This window comes from Aplidium turbinatum, chromosome 14 (assembly GCF_918807975.1).
Source record: "Aplidium turbinatum chromosome 14, kaAplTurb1.1, whole genome shotgun sequence".
Taxonomy (NCBI): domain Eukaryota; kingdom Metazoa; phylum Chordata; class Ascidiacea; order Aplousobranchia; family Polyclinidae; genus Aplidium; species Aplidium turbinatum.
Window position 1 is genome coordinate 853964 of NC_137485.1, and position 17089 is coordinate 871052.

The 17089-nt window shown below is 41.0% G+C and overlaps 1 protein-coding gene across 2 annotated transcripts in view; it reads left to right on the top strand.

Moving 5' to 3' along the window:
- LOC145783116 (phospholipid-transporting ATPase IB-like) overlaps positions 1-17089 on the top strand; it is a 25307-nt gene continuing 8218 nt past the window's right edge. For both annotated transcript variants that reach the window (XM_082594893.1, XM_082594894.1), the window contains exons 1-22: positions 1-228; positions 731-827; positions 1556-1655; positions 1802-1900; positions 3256-3342; positions 3454-3597; positions 3985-4118; positions 4436-4604; positions 5352-5457; positions 5651-5778; positions 6242-6408; positions 7857-7926; positions 8230-8342; positions 9557-9659; positions 11863-12028; positions 12177-12268; positions 12649-12738; positions 13011-13214; positions 13846-14058; positions 14198-14344; positions 15372-15482; positions 15800-15874. In XM_082594893.1, coding sequence (XP_082451019.1) covers positions 48-228; positions 731-827; positions 1556-1655; positions 1802-1900; positions 3256-3342; positions 3454-3597; positions 3985-4118; positions 4436-4604; positions 5352-5457; positions 5651-5778; positions 6242-6408; positions 7857-7926; positions 8230-8342; positions 9557-9659; positions 11863-12028; positions 12177-12268; positions 12649-12738; positions 13011-13214; positions 13846-14058; positions 14198-14344; positions 15372-15482; positions 15800-15874 — 2796 coding nt within the window. In that variant the 5' untranslated portion in view covers positions 1-47. The remainder of the gene's footprint in view (positions 229-730; positions 828-1555; positions 1656-1801; positions 1901-3255; positions 3343-3453; positions 3598-3984; positions 4119-4435; positions 4605-5351; positions 5458-5650; positions 5779-6241; positions 6409-7856; positions 7927-8229; positions 8343-9556; positions 9660-11862; positions 12029-12176; positions 12269-12648; positions 12739-13010; positions 13215-13845; positions 14059-14197; positions 14345-15371; positions 15483-15799; positions 15875-17089) is intronic.

A 17089-nucleotide genomic window follows, 5' to 3' on the forward strand; every position in this document is an offset into this window, starting at 1 on the left:
TAACTTTATATTTAGTCATTTTATTGAGTGTTTTGTGTTGTTATGAAATGAGTGAAAAAGAAGAGTTAGAAGAATTTGATGAAAACACAAAAGTTGCAAAAGATACCTTGGCAAATGAAAAGTCCAAACCGCATTCTGAAGAATTAGATGAAAACACAAAAGTTACAAAAGATACCTTGGCAGCAGAAGAGTTCAAAGCTCATGCAGTTCGTCGCGCATCACGATATAGTATGTTGTTAATAATATTATACAATTCAATAACCCAACTATGGAACAATTTGATAACATTTCATCAAGCAGTGATGTGGTTTGGCATTGCTATGTATTAGCAGCTTATTAACAATCCATTTGTTGTGAAATTCTGAGCCATTTAATGCTGTTATTGTTTTTGATAAAAAATATTTACAAAATATACTGTAGCGTTTTTGTCGATTGAAGTCATTAGAGAATAGTAAAAGTATATCCCCTAACAGATGTTTAACTTACTATACAATTTGGTTGCGCATTTTGAGGTAAATTGATTTGTGATTAATTTAAAATTCAAAATAGTTTGCAATGTTGTTTGGCATATATTCAACAATTTTTGGTAAAGTTGTTTATGTAAGTATGCTGTTAAGGATATATGGCAAGGGATGGGACTTTGTGCATTGCTTGCCAGGTCAGAGTATTTGTTAAGTTTTGCTTTTCTTGAAAAATACACAATTCTGACCTCAATGATCCTTGTTACTAGATGTTCCTGATCCGAACGCTCCAGAGGCTCATGAAAGGATCGTTCATTTCAACATCCCTGGCCACCACACATTTCACAACTTCAGCAATGCTATCAGGTTACACTTCATACTCATATTTTGTCTCACAATGATCAGATAGAATCCAAGAGGGCAGACTTTGTGGTGGCAGCATTATCTCTAGTAAAATTAGTTATCATCCGTCCATAATCCCCATCCTCTGTCTATGCTGGCAACATTAACAAACATAGGTTTAAGTTTATAAAACACTGACGTACTAAACCAATGAATAGTGTAAAATTTTGCATTAAATTATTAAATTTATATATCATCAGGTCAGAACTTTCATTTCAGAACTTTCTTCATTTTTAAAGTATTTAACATTGCCTAGTTGGGCAACACTGGACGTTGAACTGCGTACACCCTACACCCGCAATGTCAAACCTTAGCTGCCTGACCTTCTCAAACATGCCGAAGCTTTGCAGTTCTTCTAAAGTTGCTTTTCCGTCTCTACTCTCACGCACATTGTTTGTCAGTCTCATTTGTTAGAAATTTTATATGTTGATACAGCAATGTGGGATATTGATGAAAACTGTGTTTTTAATCAAAGAAATGGAAACTGATGGTTCTACATGAACAAACAGCGCATTCTGGGATTGGAAAACTGATGTTGTTCTATTAGCTCTGTTGTTTTTATGACGTTCCATGAAAAAGTTTTATACTTCGGATTGCCGCCATTACTAACAGCGATCGTTGATTCAATGGCATCGATGATAACTTTTTCTTGATTTTGAAACTACCTAAATTTAACTTGCACGTTTGCCCAGCACTGGAAAGTACACCCTACTCAGCTTCCTCCCTCTGTTCCTGTTCGAACAACTTCGGAAAGCTTTCAACATCTTTTTTGTCATCATTAGTTCCTTGCAGGTAGGCTATGATGTAAGCGTTGAAAAAAAGGACACGCAATTCCACAAAGTCTGATGTTTCTTAGTTCAAATATTTATAGGTTATGAATAAGATAACTTATTTGCTCATAGATTGTTATTTATCTAATGCTATCGATCATTTTCCAGCAAATCCCGGATGTTTCTCCCACTGGTCGTTACACCACCCTCCTTCCTCTGGCCTTCATCCTGGTTGTTGCAGCCATCAAAGAGATCATTGAGGATTATGTGAGTTTGCATCATTCTTGGAACTCATCCTTGTTGCGGCTTGAATGGTAACTTACAAATGGGAGTTATATAAGTTTTTATTACCAGCCTATTATACTATACCGGTAGTCACCAGAAGAAAGCAAGTTACTTTTATTATCAAATTTCTGGTGAACAGTTTCACTCTGTTTTTATTACAAATGGGAATTATACAAGTACATAATTTGAAATCGTTGTCGTAGACAATGCAGATTTGAGCTAAAGCAGGTCCATTGTTATTCTAAGATTTTTTTTTAAATAGAAGTCCCTGGCTACACGGCATTGTGGCCTTACACAACTGACCGCGGCCGACCCGTCGCACATTTCCGAATGAAGATTCTTAGTTTAGTTGAATGTTATTGTCGTTCCATGGAAGGTTTAACAAACCCTCAAGTTATCATAGTCCAGTTGAAAACTAACAGTAAACTCTCAAGTACATGTAGCTCCACACAAAGGGAAATGTACTTGAGAGGTTACTTTTATTTCTTTATTCACTTGTTGATTTATGCATATCAGTTTGTATCTCTGTGGATCCTTCTCTTGTATCATGGGCCAATCCTATAGATGTTTGCTGGTACACCCCTTCATTTTCTTTGAATTATCATAGTCAGTTTGAATGTCTTTGAAGTTTTCTAGTAGTAAACTGATGGTGGAGATCTGCCTGACTATCTAAAATATTGAGACTGTTGACCTATCCTTTGGTACTTAGACAGTGCAGACAGACCAGTCAGTTTGAATGTTATAAGATGAAATTAGGTGATTTCTTGGAACGTTGAAGTCACCCTCCTAATATCTTTGCATGATCATGTCTTATATTTTAGTTGAATCGAATATACTGTCCCGGCCGCGAAATTTTTTTTCCCACGAGATTTTTGTCTCATTGATTCTAGTCACTCTAAAAGTAAGATTTTCCGAAAGTGTTAAGAGATTGGTTGATTCAGATTGCGAAATAACTATTTACCAATCAAATTCTGCAATGATAATAAAATATAAGCTTTCCCTAACCCTACTTTTTTTGAAAAGCTCTTGTGCACCGCAAAAATTAATTTAAAGAAGAAAAAAAGTTTGACTTCGTCGAACGTCGAACCCTCGTTCTCACGATCACTAGGCGAGGATGAAACCACTGAACCAACCGTGCCAACGAGAAAATGTTGCATTCACACGGTTTTAATCCAAACTTTTACCAACATATGTAAATGAGACAGAAATCTCGTGGGAAAAAATTTTTCGCGTCCCGGCCTTCCCTTGTTATTGGCCAAATGGTTTAATGGCGCTTTGCTTTATGACATGTGCTTGCCATTAAACACGTCATAATGCTCTGATTGTCTTCTACGCAGAAACGTCACCGGCAAGATGACGTCACCAACAATCGTATTTGTGACGTATTTAAAAATGGGAAGTTTAACAGGAAATTTTGGAATGAAGTGAGTTCGCGTCATTTATTGCGTCATGAGTGACATCACTTTGTCAGTTGTGTTGTGTCCGTCCCCATTACCATTGAAAGTGAATCATCATCATTGCACGTTCACTTCCAGATACAGATTGGCGACATTGTGAGAGTGGTGAACGGACACTTCTTTCCGGCAGATCTCATCCTCATCAACTCCAACCACCCACAGGCAATGTGCTACATTAAAACCGCAAACCTGGACGGAGAGACAAATCTGAAGATTAGACAGGTAGGTTAGTTTCACTGTGATCTGTCAATCAAAATTGTGTATTGAAAGGATGAATATTTCGTTGTCTAGACACGATTTGTGCTGAACACGTTCACAATCGTTCCCATGCAGCCTTTTCCTTGCCGCTACATGACTCAGTCTTGGGCCCTCACAACGTTTAAAGTTTCTTCGGTTCGACCCCATTCAGGTCACGTAGCTAGTACATCTAGTGAAGACAGAAAAAATATTTTGGAAAGGCACTGGAAGATGGACACTAAGATTGGCTTTCTTGTCTTCCACACAATTAACCTGGACCTTAAACCAGATACCGTAACGCATCCTTAAAGTCATGCACACTACGCATGGGATAATATCTAATTCAATGTACTAGTCATGCATCATCCCCAGGGCCTGCCAGCAACCTCTGAATTACTGGAGAAAGATCTTGCAAAGTTCAAGGGTAGCATCGAGTGCGAAGGACCGAACTGTCGCCTGTACAGCTTCATTGGCACCATCAAGATACAACAAGGAACCAATGAGAAGTAATAAAGTCATCAATTGTGATGCTTAAATTTGATTTTACCTTTGGGAAGTGCAGTCTATATGGTAAGAAAATATATTTTTCAGTTCAAGTGAAAGTTCACTATTGTAATACCAATATTCTATGGTTTTTACACATTTATACATACATATTTTATGGTTTTTATACATGTACCTATGTTTTTTATGGGTTGGTTTGGTAGCAAGTAGCAAGAATACTAAATTAAGTCAAGCATAGTGTACGTAAAAAATTGCCTTGGGCCAGAATATGTGATTTCAACTTAAATGATTTATTTGAACATTGGTTTTTCGTTTCTAGAGTGATCCCACTTTGTCCCGACCAGATGTTGCTGCGCGGTGCGATGCTGCGCAACACTCAGTGGATATACGGAGTCGTTGTGTATACTGGCCACGAGTCGAAGCTTATGAAGAACGCAAATAGAGCTCCACTGAAGATGTCAAATGTGGACAGGACGACCAATATGCAGGTGTGTGGGGTAACAAAAGGGGCTTGTGGGGTAACGAAGTACAACAGTTCTAAAACCCTTCAATGAAGCAATATTGATGCCATCAAGTGCTTCTTTACCTCCAGATATAGTTTTAATGCTTAAACGTGGCCAGTGCGGCCAATATGCAGATGGACTTTTGTCATCCTTTGCTACGTTTGAAGCATGGCGACCTATACACATGCAGCATGCTATACCAACCTGCAAGCTTTCAATTTGATCAAAGGCTGGTGGTGATAGCAGTCAAAGGCGCTAGTGTACGTGGCTACTTGGAGTAGAAGTTGGTAAAAATAAACCTTGTGCACATTTCATGTGATTTGAAGTTGCTTGTATCCTGCTGTCACAATGCAAACATTGAACTAAACTTTGATACTTGTGCTGGAAATCTAAAGACCATCTGGCAACACTGGTAACAAGGAAAGTTTTGTCATTTTAAAGAACGAAACCAAGAGTTTTGCAGTGATTTGAGATGAAGTGCACTTTGGCAATTTGTTCAACAATCATTTGAAAGAGATACGAAGGCTACGTCATACACGTCAACACGCAGATGAAATGTCGTTTTTGGTTATCGAATCGATCGAATTATCCGTCGTTTTTGTTTAAACTTGTTTCATTCCTTGCGTTTGTCTTGATGCTTTCCTAGAAAATTGCGCCTAAAGTGTTTAAACTGAGTCGCAGTTTTGGGAGCGCGGGATTTTTGTTCATTTTAAACCATCCACCATCTTCCAGATATGGTTCCTGATGGTGGTTCTTGTCATCATATCGCTAGCGTCTGTCGCTGGGAGCTACATTTGGAAGGTGGATCCTGGAAGGGGATGGTATCTTGAGATTGCAGGTAACTGAAGGTTGTTGTGAGGTGGAATGAGCTAATAATCGTTCCATTCTGAATGCTTATTATTTTATATCAATAGATGGTTCTGTGAAGTAAAAAGTAACCTTTGTTACGTTAGGTTGCATAGACAATGTGTTACAAGAAACAAACCAAGCCTCACTTTTGACTTGGTTCTTCGTTCTATAAAATTTTGCAGGGATTTCTTTTTCGGATATTTTCCTTGAGGTCTTGACTTTCATCATCCTGTATAACAACCTGGTTCCCATTTCCCTCCTTGTAACTCTCGAAATCGTCAAGTTCATCCAGGCTTACTTCATTGATTGCGTGAGTTACCTCTGAACTAACCTGCCACTGTCGCAAAGTATCTCAAATCCTTCAGCTGTTTAACGACTGAGAATCAGTATGCGATGTCCATCACATATCAATGAACGCGAAACATGGCAGTACCGTATACGGGTTGAGACGTGCCTGGCACTGTTTTTGTCTCATTAGACAAAGTCGTCAAAGACCACGATAGAACGAAAGTAGAAGGCGTCATACTCGAGTTTCATCCTTATTTATTGGCACTGTCTTTAGACAAACTGTATTCGCAGTCAGGACGAACACAACAATAAAATATACTTCTATGCCACCAAGCGGTGTTCCTGTGTAGCTGAATTTGCAGACAACAAATCAGTCACATTTTACATTGATTCAGCACACGTTAAATCAATGATTGTTTGTCAGTCTCTTGAAATCAACAAACTATTTCGACATTTGTGATCTCAACTGCGTGTATGATCACCAGGACATCGACATGTACTATGACGTCACAAACACTCCTGCGATGGCACGCACTTCCAACTTGAACGAGGAGTTGGGTCAAGTTAAATATATTTTCTCGGATAAAACTGGAACTTTAACGCAGAACCGAATGGAATTCAAGAAGTGCTCCGTTGCTGGGGTGAAGTATGGGTGAGTGGTGGGGTTGTTGCTGGGGTGAAATATGGATGAGTGGTGGTGTTGTTGCTGGGGTGAAGTAAGGATGAGTGGTGGGATTGTTGCTGGGGTGAAATATTGATGAGTGGTTGGTTGGGTGGTTTGGTTTGAGTGGTTGGTTTGAGTGGTTGGTTGGGTGGTTTGCTGGGGTGAAGTATGGGTGAGTGGTGGGGTTGTTGCTGGGGTGAAGTAATGATGAGTGGTGGGATTGTTGCTGGGGTGAAATATGGATGAGTGGTCGGTTGTTGCTGGGGTGAAGTATGGGTGAGTGGTGGTGTTGTTGCTGGGGTGAAATATGGATGAGTGGTGGTGTTGTTGCTGGGGTGAAGTAATGATGAGTGGTGGGATTGTTGCTGGGGTGATATATGGGTGAGTAGTGGGGTTGTTGCTGGGGTGAAGTAATGATGAGTGGTGGGATTGTTGCTGGGGTGAAGTAATGATGAGTGGTGGGATTGTTGCTGGGGTGAAGTAATGATGAGTGGTGGGATTGTTGCTGGGGTGAAATATGGATGAGTGGTCGGTTGTTGCTGGGGTGAAATATGGATGAGTGGTGGGATTGTTGCTGGGGTGAAGTAATGATGAGTGGTGGGATTGTTGCTGGGGTGAAATATGGATGAGAGTGGTCGGTTGTTGCTGGGGTGAAATATGGATGAAGAGTGTTGTTGTTGCTGGGGTGAAGCATGGGTGAGTGGTGGGGTTGTTGCTGGGGTGAAATATGGATGAGTGGTCGGTTGTTGCTGGGGTGAAGTAATGATGAGTGGTTAGTTGTTGTGGTGAGTGATGGGGTTGTTGCTGGGGTGAAGTATGGGTGAGTGGTGGTGTTGTTGCTGGGGTGAAGTAATGATGAGTGGTGGGATTGTTGCTGGGGTGAAATATGGATGAGTGGTCGGTTGTTGCTGGGGTGAAATATGGATGAGTGGTGGTGTTGTTGCTGGGGTGAAGTATGGATAAGTGGTGAGGTTGTTGTTGGGGTGAAGTAGGATGAGTGGTGGGGTTGTTGCTGGGGTGAAGTATGGATGAGTGGTGTTGTTGTTGCTTGGGTGAAATATGGATGAGTGGTGGGGTTGTTGCTGGGGTGAAATATGGATGAGTGGTGGTGTTGTTGCTGGGGTGAAATATGGGTGAGAGGTGGGGTTGTTTCTAAGATGACATGTGAGTGAGTGGTGGGGTTGTTGCTGGGGTAAAGTGGGGTTGTTGCTGAGGTGACATGTGGGTGAGTGGTGGGATTGTTGCTGAGGTGACGTATGGGTGAATGGTGGGTTGTTGTGGTGAGTGGTGGGGTTGTTTCTGAGGTGACGTGTGGGTGAGTGGTGGTGACATGATGATTTGGAAAGTTTGAGTTTCCATAAACCTTTAAATCAGGTGTCTGTTTTCTTCCTAGTTTCTGCATCTTCACTAAGTTCACTTCGAAGTTGTTATTGCAGGGAAGAGGAGGACGACGGTTTTTTTGAGTTCAATGACCATGACTTCCTTAGGGTGCTTGCAACAAATGACGTATGTGACTTGCATGATTTTGCTGCCATAGCGCTGTCCCATAAATGATTGTTTGATTGTATCAAATATAGCCTGTTTCACCCTAAAAGGGGGATCATCAGAAGGACCTTATTCAAATAGAATCGTATTCAAATAAATTCTATTTGAATAAGGACCTTTTGATACATAATATAATCAAGATAATGTTTGGTTGGTTGTAATTGCTCCCTTATTTTTCAACCTTTCCTGGCACTTCAAAAACTGCAATACTGTGAAACATTGTCACCTTCAGATCAAATTGCAATTCCTTGTTTTATGCCACAGGAGAGCAGTAAACATGCGAGGATCTTCTCTCTCATACTGGCTGTCTGCCACACAGTGGTGCCAGATCACACCAAGAATCAAACTTCCCACCAGAGCGCATTTGACACTATCGAGTCAGTATTTGGTTTGCTTCGAGTCATTATTTATTTTTGTTTCGAGTCATCGAGTCAGTATTTACTTTTATTTCGAGTCATCGAGTCAGTATTTAGTTGTGTGTCAAGTCATCAATCATTATTTAGTTTTATTTCAAGTTATCGAATCGGTATTTGGTTATGTTTTGAGTCAATGAGTCAGTGTTTGGTTTGTTTCGAATCGTCAAGTCAATATTTAGTTTTGTTTAAAGTCATTGAGTTGGTGTTTAGATTTGTTTTCAGTCAGTATTTGGTTTTGTTTTGAGTCATCAAGTCAGTATTTAATTTTGTTTCGAGTCAGTATTCAGTTGTGTGCCAAGTCATCAATCAGTATTTAGTTTTATTTTGAGTTATCGAATCAGTATTTAGTTTTATTTTGAGTTATCGAATCAGTATTTAGTTTTGTTTAAAGTTATCGAGTCGGTATTTGGTTATGTTTTGAGTCAATGAGTCAGTAGTTAGTTTTGCTTCGAGTAATCAAATCAGTAACTGTTTTTGTTTTGAGTCAATAACGGTTACTATGTTGACAAAGATCGTGTGTGGCTGCGGGTTGTTCAGTAAGTAATTTCTGGAGTTCTCTACAACTTGTAAAGTGTTTTGTAGCTGCTTTTTTTTTAGAGAAAACCCATGGAAAAACTCAACCAGTTGGACTCAAGTTACTCAGTTAGACTCAGTTATACTCACGCCAAATCCCTTTGTGCACACACGGTCATTCTTCGTAGACAATAAATTTTTTACCATCCGCAACTTGGTAGAAAGTTTTAAACTTTCACTAAAAATGCCAGTGGTATAATTTCTTCTATCAGATGCCACATGTGTTTCCCAAAACTTCTCGTGGCAGAATTTGCATTTGGTTTTATCTCGGCTCCCCTTGGTCCAATTTAAACAAGTTTTATATCAATAGCGTATAATGAAGAGGGGCATGTATTCAAAGTAAGTGCATTGTAATATCTAACATGTAGCTCCATCTAGTGGTAGATTTGTGTAAAAAATGTTCAGTCTCTTCAGAAAAAAGCTGGGGGGGTGTCAAACTTTATCGGATTTATAAACAAAATTTCAAAAGTTATCTTCTAAGCTAACCTCACACACAAAAAGTAGGGTCTATTGCTAAAAGTCGGAAGCAAACGATGCACTCTGAGTCGGTAATTGGTTTTGTTCTTTGTGATATCAACTCCATTTGGTTTATGACTGTCCAGGTACCAGTCGTCATCCCCCGACGAGACAGCGATGGTCAAAGCTGCCAGAAGCCTCGGCTACATCTTCACTGAGCGAACTCCCACACACGTCACAGTCAATATGGTAAGCGTCTCTTGTTAGAGCAGGGGTTCCCAACCGGGGGTACTCGGACCTCTTGGGGGTACGAGATTATACATCAAGGGGTACGAGATTAAACATCAAGGGGTACGAAGATCCTAGTGCCACAGAGCAGCTTTTCAAACAGATTTCACAGTACCCTACAGTTTTATTTTGGAATTGTAGATGATTTATGCAATTACCGTCTTTGCTTTGAAAAAAAACAAAACAATTATCTACCGGTACAAATAATTGTTGTTATTTAGTAGGCTATGAAGCCTCATTGTCTCATAATAATGTATTTTACTTGCTGCTGCTGAAAATGGAAACTTTGCTAATTTTCTTTTTCTTGATCAAATTGCAAATAACTCTTTGCTGCAAAATGTCAAAACTGAAATTATTTCCCATTTAAAGATGCTGGTTGATTCTTTCGATGGTTACTTTTTTGCTGGTGAATTGAATTATTTCCAGCATTGGATTATAAATCCATTTCTTTTTGATTTAACAAAAATGTCGGATGAGAATGATTTGAAGGAGAACATCATCGAAATGAAAAGCTGCAAAAAATTGAAACTGCTATTTGAAAAATCAAAGTTAGAAGATTTTTGGTGTTTTGCTACAAAGTCTTCCCAAGTCTTGCTGTGGAAGCCATGACAGTGTTAATTCTCTTCTCAACACCTTATTACTGTGAAAGTGGCTTTTCGACCATGATGTATATCAAGAATAAGTAGGCTACAGAAATCGTCTGCTACTGGAGGATGATTTCGTGTTGCCTTTAAAATGGAACCATCGTTTGAGCGAAATTTATCAATGAAGCAGCAACTTAATATCTCACTGAGAAGTGACAAACAAAATAACTGACATTTAATTTCTTTTTGTAATTTGGCATTTTTGTGTCAAATATCGGTTTAACGTTTAATTGATCTATAAAAGCAATTTAATTTAGCTATATATGCCTGAAAAATTCAATCAGAATTTTTACGGGGGTACGAAGAATGCTCTGACCTGACAAAGGGGTACAAACAGCAAAAAAGATTGGGAACCCCTGTGTTAGATTTTCGCTGCCAAGTGTTAATTGTCTTTACAAGCGTTGTAGATCTGTGCAACACTCCCCACGATAGACTCAACCATAGCCACTTGGACAAGTTGATGAGTTTTGTGGTTTTGCTCTCTTTCTCCTCATACCCTTTTTCAGAGATGCACGTATACGCTGCAAATTCTACGCCGTAGACTTGCGTGGACTTTTTGTTTACGCTAACGCTTACAGCCACATTTTTTTGTATAGTTTGCGCTTAAGGCTATGCCGTAAAGTTTTCGCGTTTTTTTAGCGTATTGCATCAACATATACTTTTTAATGTCTTCTTTCGCTACAACACGCCAATACCTTCCAGCGCTGCAGTTGAAAGAATGTTTTCAATGGGCAAAGACATATTGGAACCAAAACGCAGCAAAATGTCAGATGAACACTTTCAGATGCTTGTGTTTCTTCGTTGAAATTCAAAATAAAACTTGTTTGTTTCGAGTGGTTTCCTACCGTGTGAATGTTTGGCACCTAGCAAACAAAATGAGTTTACGCTAGTGTGTGCGCTGACGCCGCCAACTGTTTTTACAAGTTGCGTTGATGCATACGGCGTAGCGTATGGTTTTTCAAACGTTTGCGTTTACGCTGACGGCGTCAATATTTTTTGTATACGCGTACATCTCTGCCCAGGTTGATTGATTCCTTCCCATCATATTTATTCCTCTTTTTGATCAAGGTTTATCGAGTCAGTACCTTAAGAGGTTTAGTGTGTGGCTGATGAGGCAATAATTAATGCACATTTCAAAGACTGTTAAGATGTAAATAGGTTGTATAGACGCAACATTGCTTGGAATCCCACGAGCTGGTGCCTAATCTAAGACTGTTGAGGCATCATCAGCGTTTTCATACAAGTCTCTCATAGTGCTCGTAGAGTCCCCATGCTTGTCTCTGCAAGTTCATTAGCAAATGAAGCAAGGAAAGGGCTTCATTGTTTTCCAAAGAAGTTCTCATTCCAATGAAACTTTATTTCCATCCTGTGGGCTGTGAAACGGACATGACGTGTGCATTCCAAGGATGTGTCGACAACTTAATTCATTTTCAACTTGGTTCCTTTTCAACTTCTATATTCTTGATATGAAGCTGAAGACACTGGCTGATGTTGCTGATCAACCTTCTGTCATCCTGCAGATGGGGCAAAACAAGACATACGAGATCCTGAACGTTCTTGAGTTCAGCAGCACCCGGAAGAGGATGTCGGTGATTGTGAGAACACCAGGAGGCGCTATCATGCTCATGTGCAAGGGGGCGGACAACGTCATATTCGAGCGGTTGGCGGAGGATTCCGGTTACAGAAGTTAGTATTGTGACGAAAGTACGCGCATTATGACATGGATTGTGAAGTTTTTAGCAGTTGTGTGGCGCGACTTGCAAACATTTTATTGAAATAAGACACACCTCGTGACATCCGGGACACTTTCGATTGTTGCAAAGTCTGTTTTCAGCTGAAACAGCGGAGCACCTCACCCAGTTCGCCAAGGAAGGACTCAGGACTCTGTGCTTCGCCTACACTTTCCTCAAAGAGAAGTTCTATCAGGTTAGCTTCCCGTGTTTGATAAATTGAGGAAATTCTTATCCTCGGACTGACAAAGCCTTGATTGGTTATTCCTGGCAGTTTCGCATACCTGTAGGCGCTTTGAACCGTTGACGCAGGCCAGGCTACCGAGATTGACGGAGTGAAGTTCCCTGTTGAAACAAGGGTTATTGTGCCGAATAGAAAGCAGCCCTTAAAATGTGTTACTCAATCGTATTCCTGTTCGTACACTAAGATAGTTCCTCAATCTTCATACAGGTGCTGAACCTATCTTTGATTACAATAAATTGTGACATTATTTCTATTGTATGATGTCATGTGTGGTGTTAATTGCGTCATACAGAATCTTGTTGTGTGATGTGTCATAGATGATATTGTTGCAGCAATGGAATAACACCATCTACCACAAAGCGAGCATCGCCATAAAAGAACGGGAACATCTTCTCGGGGAAGCTTATGAGATTGTGGAAAAGGTTGGTGGGGTGACAAGTAACCGCAGAGTGGGCATTGCTCGTCATTGCCCAGCTAGCGAAACAAACGCCTGGTCCAATGATAATGATGTCACCGTTTTATACAAATCGGAGTTTTCAGAGAAAAAGCTTCTTTTCTTCGAACTTCTAACTTTAAGACCTATAAAGACTTTCGTTTTGGATATTGAAGCCTTACAACATGGGCGCATCATCGATTCATGTCGCCAACAACCAGACATTTTGATGTTGATGACTTTGTTGTTGTTTTGTTTTAGGATTTACACCTAGTGGGCGCCTCAGCTATCGAAGATAGACTGCAAGATGGCGTACCTGAGACGATAGCGACGTTGGCGAAGGCTGACATAAAAATCTGGGTGCTGACAGGCGACAAGCGGGAGACGGCGATCAACATCGCCTATTCGTGCAACATCATCAACGCCGAAATGCTGCTGGTCGTCATCGATGAGCACGATCCAACGGTAACAATAGAGTCGTGTCAATAGGGTAACCATCTGTAGATTGCATGATCTATGAGCCCCTTTGTGATGTCACTAACTTGATTGTAATGTCATCAATCCGATTGTGACGCCACAGACAGGGGAGCCAATCCGAATGAAACTCTGATTTCTGTCGGTTCCAACCGCCACATATTTGTGACGTAATTAGTTACTGTAATTTGTGAAGTTAGCAAAATGGTGAATATTCTATGGTTGAACAACTTGTCACATTGTGGGAATATTTATCCTCGGACTGACAAAGCCTTGATAAATTATTCCTGGTAGTTTCGCATACTTGTGGACTAGTAGCTTTTGACGCAGGGCCGGTTACCGAGATTGGCAGAGTGAAGTTTTCCGATTGTTGAAGTATTGTTGCCGGGGAATTATTCCATCCATTAGGTGCCCATGAATGGAGAGCAGTACTTGTACTGCGTTGCTCAAGCGAATAACTGGAGAGTCGAACTTGCGCCGCATGATCTTGAGGCTTCTTCGTACACAAAGTCTGGCGCGTAACTAACGGGGCAAACTATAATGTCGGTTTGTAGGGACCCTCACACGTTGCGACATAACTATCATACTTATTCCTTTGCTTGACTGACTCTATCCCATGCAGATTGTGGAGAACAGATTTGATGAAGCCCTGTTTGAGATAGGGAAGGAACCGCTCACACCGGAACACGAGTTTGGCCTGGTCGTCACCGGTTCCGCTCTTGCTCATGCTCTTCAACCGCAACTGGAGAGGAAGTTTCTGGACTTGGCTCTGTCTTGTAAGGCTGTGGTGTGCTGCAGGGTTTCCCCACTTCAAAAAGCTGAAGTAGTTGAACTGGTGAGTGGCTTCTTGGGACAAACAATGAACGAGTTCGAGCGTACAACAATGGCGTGATATGTAGAGCACCAGTTATGACACGATATACGAGGACAAGTGAAGTTAAGCCCTCAATCAGTAACGTCATCCATTTATCCAGGTGAAGAAAAGATGCCACGCGATCACTCTCGCGATAGGGGACGGAGCTAATGACGTCAGCATGATCCAGGCCGCGCATGTGGGGGTGGGCATTAGCGGCTTTGAGGGACTGCAAGCCGCCAATTCATCAGACTACTCTATAGCACAGGTATATTCCTCATTTCTCTTGTATGGTTAGCAAGATTAATCTAAAGTCCTCTTGGCCCATGTTCCTTTGGTCTCATTATCTTTATCTTTGATTCAACGTGATCTCATTATCTTCATCTTTGATTCGACGTGATCTCATTATCTTCATCTTTGGTTCGATGTGATCTCAATTATCTTCATCTTTGATTCAACGTGATCTCATTATCTTCATCTTTGATTCGATGTGATCTCAATTATCTTCATCTTAGTTCTCATCTTTTAGTTTCATGTGATCTCGTGATTCTCATCTATTAGTTTCATGTGATCTCGTAGTTCTCATCTTTTAGTTTCATGTAACCTCGTGGTTTGCATATTTTCGTTTCATGTGATCTCGTGGTTCTCATATTTTAGTTTCATGTGATCTCGTAGTTCTCATCTTTTAGTTTCATGTAATCTCGTGGTTTGCATATTTTCGTTTCATGTGATCTCGTGGTTCTCATATTTTCGTTTCATGTAACCTCGTGGTTTGCATATTTTCGTTTCATGTGATCTCGTGGTTCTCATATTTTAGTTTCATGTGATCTCGTAGTTCTCATATTTTCGTTTCATGTGATCTCGTGGTTCTCATATTTTCGTTTCATGTGATCTCGTGGTTTTCATATTTTAGTTTCATGTAATCTCGTAATCATAATATTTTAGTTGGCCATGTGATCTCATAATTCTCATCTTTTGGTTCCATGTGATCTTGTAATTCTCATATTTTAGTTCCATGTGATCTCGTAATTCTCATATTTTGGTTCCAGGTGATCTAATAATCCACATCATTTGGGATTCGATATAATCTGATTTTTTGTTGTATAACTTTTTCTATCAGTTTGGAAACGACCAGTGTGTTTTGTTGAGATTTATACCGAACCTATGATCCTGACCATTCATCGTAGTGGACTTTGTGGACCCTAGTGGACCCTAACCCATTCGTCTATTTTCGCGTTGTGAGTTATCGCTGTTACAATGTGCGATGACGTAATCAGTGATGACGTATTTTCCAGTTCAAGTACCTGCAGAAGTTGTTGTTGGTGCATGGGGCATGGAGCTACAACAGACTAACCAAGTGCATTTTGTTCTCCTTCTACAAGAACATCAGTCTCTACCTGATCGAGGTTGGTGGTTGCTCATGTCGGTCGCTTCCAGGGTTGCCATGTCAATCTTTGTTGAAAAAGTGCAAACGGTTGCAACAATGTCACATCATTGTGTGAGTAGAATTCACTGATGATTCGTCGTGATCATGACGCGATGGTTGCAAGACAACCACAGGAGAATGTCAGTCAATCTTGGCGCATCGGTGGGCCGAAGCCTCAACGCGATGTTGCACCGTTGCGTCATCAACAACCGTCACCGATCGCATGCTAGCAACAGCGTATCCGTTCATGATGCTGAAAATTATTTTGTTGCTAAAGTGGGAACTTTGTTGTTCCAGCTTTGGTTCCTCTTCTACAACGGCTTCTCCGGTCAGATCCTGTTCGACAGATGGACGCTCACCTTCTACAACCTGGTGAGTTGATTCGAAGCTGCCGCTAGGTCAATCTGTAAAATTCTACTTGTGCTCAAATCCACGAAACTTGGGTTGTGAATCATGGAGCGGTCTTATGAATGTGCGATCAAATAATTGCGTCACAGACTATGCTGTGATGCAAGAAACCACTTCTACGTCATATGTCCATTTATGGCAGGTTGAGTCATCTTTAATGATGGAAATTCATCTGGTTACATTTTTATTGCTATATTCAAATTACTGTCAAGTTCAGTTCGATATCCTTTTGATGTTAAGATAAGTTATCATCCATGTACAATAGATGATGCCCGGGCGGCGAATTTTTTTTCCCACGAGATTTCTGTCTCCTTGATTCTAGTCACTCTAAAAGTGCAAACCCAACTTACCCTTGGAGTAAAACTTGACCGGCAGTTGACCTACAGACCCCACATCGAGTCACTCCGTGCCAAGGTTACCTCGCGAAATAACCTCTTGAGAAGCCTAGCAGGAACAGGATGGGGAGCCCGAGCATCAACCTTGCGTACAAGTGCACTAGCCTTGGTCTACAGCTCAGCCGAATATGCCTCAGCTGTATGGAACCGCAGCAGACACACAAAAAAGATGGATGTGTGCATTAACGACACCTTGCGCATCATCACTGGCTGTCTCCGCCCCACACCTACTGTTTATCTGCCAACTTTGGCTGGCATTGCTCCTGCTCATGTCCGTAGGGAAGAAGCCTCTCACAAACTGGCTCTACATGCGAGACTCGATCCTCAACACCTTCTCTACAGTCACTCCCAAACAAATGGACCAGTCAGACCTCAACGCTTATCATCAAGGCGCCCATTCGATCGATATGCTACACAACTTGTGGATAAGAACTTCAGCTGCATGGAAACATGGACCCAAGAATGGAACGAGCTGCCACATATACCTCCCCAGTTTTCAGTTATGCCAGCACTCTCCATCCCTCCTGGAGCAGACCTCTCAAGAAAGGCATGGGTCACATTGAGCAGGATCAGATTTGACGTTGGCTGTACTGGAGCTAATTTGTTTAGTTCGGGGTTGCATAATTCGCCGATATGTGTCTGCGGAGCGGTAGAACAAACAATGCAACACATACTCCACGAATGTCCCATCTTACGACCCCCAAGTGGAATCACTGGTATTCGACAACTGGACCCAACTACCGTATCTTGGCTGCACGAGGAGGCATTGCCAATCTAAGCTACT